This window comes from Eimeria maxima, genomic scaffold (assembly GCF_000499605.1).
Source record: "Eimeria maxima Weybridge genomic scaffold, Emw_scaff1182, whole genome shotgun sequence".
NCBI lineage: Eukaryota > Apicomplexa > Conoidasida > Eucoccidiorida > Eimeriidae > Eimeria > Eimeria maxima.
In genome coordinates, this window is record NW_013564200.1 from 1 (window position 1) to 5,000 (window position 5,000).

Sequence of the window (5,000 nt, forward strand, 5' to 3'; positions counted from 1 at the left end):
AATAAATAAATAAATAAAATAAATAAATAAAATAAATAAATAAATAAATAAAATAAATAAATAAATAAATAAATAAATAAATAAATAAATATACATACTGTTGTGGATAAATAGAATGAATAAGAAGATGAATTTTTTTTAGCCAAGGAGACACCCCAAGAGACACAACTTTTATTAATATATTTTTTTTTTCTTCCTCTGTTAGTACTCCTTCTCCTGCTGCTGCTGCTGCTGCTGCTGCTGGTGCTGCTGCTGCTGCTGCAGCAGCAGCAGATGTACCCTCCATTAAGGGATAAGGAGGGACAATTGCATCTAATTGTGCTGCAGATACACCCGAGAGGAGCTGCATAGACACCCCAAATCCTCTTCTTCTGCTGCTGCTTCCTCCTCCTCCTTGTCTTGTTGTGTCTTCTTGCTGCAGTTGCTGCTGCATTTGCTGCTGCTGCATTTGCTGCTGCTGCTGTGATTCAGCTACACGATTCAAGTACATACATACCTGTTGCTCACCACTTCCATACATGCTCCCTCTCCTGTTGCTGCTGCTGCTGCTGCTGCTGCTGCTAGTCCCAATGCTGCTGCTGCTGCTGCTGCTGCTCGAGGTACTGTGGGGTATCTGGTACTCTGTCTTAGTACAGTAGCAGAAGGCCCCACACCCTCTGCAGCAGTTCATGCTGCTGCTGCTGCTGTTGCTGCTGCTGCTGTTGCTGCTGCTGCTGCTGCTGCTGGGTATACAAGGCCTTATATTTAATGTGTCTCCTCCTAGCAGCAACTTACTAGGAGGAAAAGGGAGTCTCCTTCCTATTAATCTTGTGTCTTCTGCTGTATGGTGCTGCTGCTGCTGCTGCTGCTGCTGCCTAATAACACCAAAGATAGAGGAGGCCCTTGTGTCTCCTTCTATTACTAATTTCTCTGTCTCTGCTGCATGCAGCAGCGAGCGCATGCGCGAGAACGAGTGTAGCCATTTGTCCTCTCCTGCTGCTCCTGCTGCTGCTGCAGCTGCTGCTGCTGCTGCTGCTGCTGATTGGGGGGAAGACGCAGAACGAATGGCTACAGGAGAACGATCTACTGCTCCTGCTGCTGCTGCTGCTGCTGCTGCTGCTGGGAGAGTTGCATGCTCCATAGGAATACCGCTAGATCCACCATAGCTGTCACTCCTTCTCCCACCCTCCCGCTGCTGCTGCTGCTGCTGCTGCTGCTGCTGTTGCTGCTGCTGTTGCTGCGGGCTATAGGATTCATCAGGAGAATCATAAGCAAATCTGCTGATGCTGCTGCTTCTGCTGCGGCTGTGTCTGTCTATCCGTCTGCGCAGCCATCTATGATGCTGGTGCTGCTGCTGCTGCTGCTGGTGCTGGTGCTGCTGCTGCAGTGCAGCCAATGGATGCATGCCTACCCTGTTGTTTGTAGCCTCGCTCTCTGCTGCTGCTGCTCTTGCTGCAGCATATGCTGCCTCTGTTATCTGTGCTCTTGCTGCTGCTACCTCCTGATCAGAAGAAGATGCTGCTGCTGCTACAGCAGCAGCATTAGATGCAGCAGCAGCAGCAGCAACTGCTGCTGCTGCTGCTGCTGCACTACCTGCATTACGCCCATCAGCTAGCAGCTGCTGCTGCTCCCTAGCTAGCCGCTGCCTCTTTGCCTCTAGGCGACGGCAAGATATATCCGTTTGCTGCCTCTGTCTGTTGCTGCTGCGCTGCTGCTGCTCCTCATCTGCTGCAGCAGCAGCAATCCTTTGCTGCTCAATAGCAGCAAGACGCGACAAAAACTGCCACAGGGCTTCATGAGGCTTCTTTGGCTTCGCATACTGCTGCTGCTGCTGCTGCTGCTGCTGCTGCTGCTGCTGCTGCTGCTGTGGGGCTGCTGCCAGCAGCCTGTGTCTGTCCGTGATGGGGAGACGATCCCACCATTGCCATACAACAGAGAAGACCTCTAATAAGAAGAAGAGCTGCAGATACACCCGAGCAGCAGCACGAGTATCCTCAGGTGTCTCGGCAGGTTGCAGCAGCAGCCTCTTACGTTCCTCCTCTTCTTGCTGCTGTTTAGATGGTTGCTGCTGCTGCTGCTGCACTAGCTGCTGACGATGTAATACACCATAATGCTGCTGCTGTGTTAACATAAATAGCTGCTGCTGTCTAGCCATCTGCTGCCGCATCTGCTGCTGCTGCTGCAGGTGGCGACCAAGCAGCTGCTGCCTCTGCTCCTCCTGTCTTACCAGCAGCTCGCGTAGCTGCTCTTGTGCTGCATCCGCAAGCATGCTCATCCTGCTGCTGCTGCTGCTGCTGCTGCTGCTGTCGGGGGCAGCAGAATGACCAGGAGAAGCAACAGGAGCTGTGTCTGCATGCATAGCAGCTGGTGTTGCTGTTGCTGCTGTTGCTGCTGCTGGTGTTGCTGCTGTTGGTGTTGCTGCATCTCCTACCCGAGGAACGGTCACAGCAGACTGTTGCTGCTGCCCTTCTCCCTGCTGCTGCTGCTGCTGCTGTTGCTGCTGCTGCGGTCGACTGCTATCTTCTTGAAGGACAGGAGCGCTTGTGCCTGTAGGTAATCCAGCAGCAGCAGCAACAGCAGGAGGAGGAGGAGGAGGAGGAGCAGCAGCAGGAGGGGCAGGTTGGTGTTGCTCCTGTTGCATGCGCTGTTCCCTCCTTTGTGCTTCCATACGTTCTTGATTCAATAGTAGTTGTTGCTGCTGCTGCTGCTGCAGCAGCAGCAGATAAGGAGGTTGATGTTGCATCTGTCTTTCCTGCTGCAGTCGTCTTTGCTGCTGCTGCTGCTGCTTGAATGTAGGTAAATGTTTCCTGCTGCTGCTTGGTGCTGCTGCCTCTACTGCAGCAAGAATATTTTCTTGTATATCCTTATCTTCTCCTTGTGTCCCTTCTTGGTAGCATAGATCTGCATGCAGCCCCAAGATAATTCTTGTTAATAAAAAGAAGCGAGAGGAAGGATGTCTTATTGCTGCTGCTAATACAGGATCAACAGAGCAGCAAGAAGAAGGAAGCAGCAAACATCCAGCTACTGCTGCTGCTGCTGCAGCTGATATACGTCTTTCTCCTCCTTCAATACCTCCTGCTGCTGCATCTCCTCCTCCTGCTGCAGCATTTGCTGCTGCTGCTGCTTCTACTGCTGCACTTGCTGCTGCTAGAGGATCATGTACAGCAAAAGGATTGTTGCGTGGTGTATCCTCATTTATCCCGAAGTTGCTGCTGCTGCTGCTGCTGCTACTACTACTACTACTACTACTGCTGCTGCTGCTGCTGCTGGTGCTGCTGCTGCTGCGTGTACCAAAAGGGCAGCAAAGTAATGGTACCCCTAGCAGCAATAACTGCTCAAGATCTAATTTATATAGATCTAATACACTAACATTACTACCATCAATAGGTATCTGACGTAACATATCCGTAAAGTGTATATACACCGCATGCAATGCATGCAATGCCTCTACCCGCCAAGAAGAAGACACAGATGGTGTACGTAAGCATACCTATACAACAACAAATTGCAACAGCAGCAGCAGCAACAGCAGCAGATGCAGCAGCAGCAGATGCAGCAGCAGATGCAGCAGCAGACATACAAATTCAACAGATCAAGAAAGATGAATTTGTACAGCAGCAACAGCAGCAGCAGCAGCAGCAGCAGCAGGAAAAAAACAGCAGCAACACGGGTATCAATCTAATCAGGACGAGGAGGAGCAGCAGCAGCCATAACAGCAGCAACAACAGCAGCAACAACAGCAGCAGCAGCAGCAGCAGGAGGAGGAAGTAGTAGTACCTCAGCAGATTCAATAGTATCTGCAAATATTTTAGCAATAACAGCAAGAGGATGACCAATCAACCAACGACGGGATATACTCCACTTCTTAGATAGAGGCTGCTGCTGCTGCTGCTGCTGCTGCTGCTGCTGCTGGTGATGGTACTGGTGATAGTGCTGCTGATGGTGCTCTCCTGCTGCTGCTGCTGCTGCTGCTGCTGCTGGTGATGGTGCACCTCCTGGTGGACGATAAGATATATTCCTGAATTCATCCTCATCTATAGGCAGCAGCAACTCAGCATATCTGTGCTGCTGCTGCTGCTGCTGCTGATAAGCTTGCTGCTGATGCTGCAGCATATCCATTGCTGAATAAGAATTTGGTGCCCTTTGCTGCTGCTGCTGCTGTTGCTGCTGCTGTCGCTGCTGCTGTTGTTGAGGTTGTGTATTGATCTCTTCTACATCAACAGGAGACGATTGAGCAGCATCTCCTGCTGCTGCTGCTGCTGCTGCTGCTGTTGCTGCTGCTGTTGCTGCTGCTGCTGGTGGTGGTGGTGTAGCAGCTTGGTGCTGCTGCCTGTTGCTGCCATCATATCCAGTGTATATAGTATTGAATGTAATAGGAGTACGTTGTGGTGTTAATTCAGCTGCTGCTGCTGTAGTAGCAGCAGCAACAGCAGCAGCAGCAGCTTCTCCTGCTGCAGCAGTTGCTGCCATAACAGCAGCCTCAGGACGCAGCAGCATAGGAGCAGGAAAAGAAAAAGGAGACACTCTTGTAGATAATCTACATATACTTATTATCTCGTTAACAGCAGCAGCAGCAGCAGGAAGGGGACACACCATATGATGACACTGCAGCGGCAAACCTAACTCTTGCTGCACATATTTCCTTCTTTGCTGCTGCAGCAGCAAACGGCATTGCAGCTGCTTTCTTAATTCTATCCATGAACAACCACCTATAATTTCTTCTTCTCCTCCTCCTCCTCCTCCTCCTCCTCCTCCTCCTCCTGCTGCTGCTGCTCTTGCTGCTGCTGCTGTACTATCTTCTAATAAAGGAGGAGAACCACGAAGACCCCAAGCACCTGGTTGTACATCATCATCATCATCAGCAGCAGCAGCAGCAGCAGCACCAGTAGCATCCTCAATAGTAGCAGGTGCTGTTGCTGTTCTTCCTCCTCCTCCTGCTGCAGCAGCTTGTCTTTGTGTATGAGAGTACTGTAGGTAACACTGTAGATGCATGCGATGCCCACAACTCTTAATAGGAAGAG

General features: G+C 50.8%; 1 protein-coding gene across 1 annotated transcript in view; it reads right to left on the minus strand.

The window, feature by feature from the left end:
- Nucleotides 1-279: 279 nt before the first annotated feature.
- Nucleotides 280-5,000, minus strand: part of EMWEY_00049520 (hypothetical protein) — a gene marked incomplete at both ends in the record, with an annotated part of 9,965 nt that continues 5,244 nt past the window's right edge. The window contains 3 exons of the mRNA XM_013479511.1: nucleotides 280-3,370; nucleotides 3,757-4,442; nucleotides 4,599-4,959. Of these exons, the coding sequence (XP_013334965.1) occupies nucleotides 280-3,370; nucleotides 3,757-4,442; nucleotides 4,599-4,959 (4,138 nt within the window). The remainder of the gene's footprint in view (nucleotides 3,371-3,756; nucleotides 4,443-4,598; nucleotides 4,960-5,000) is intronic.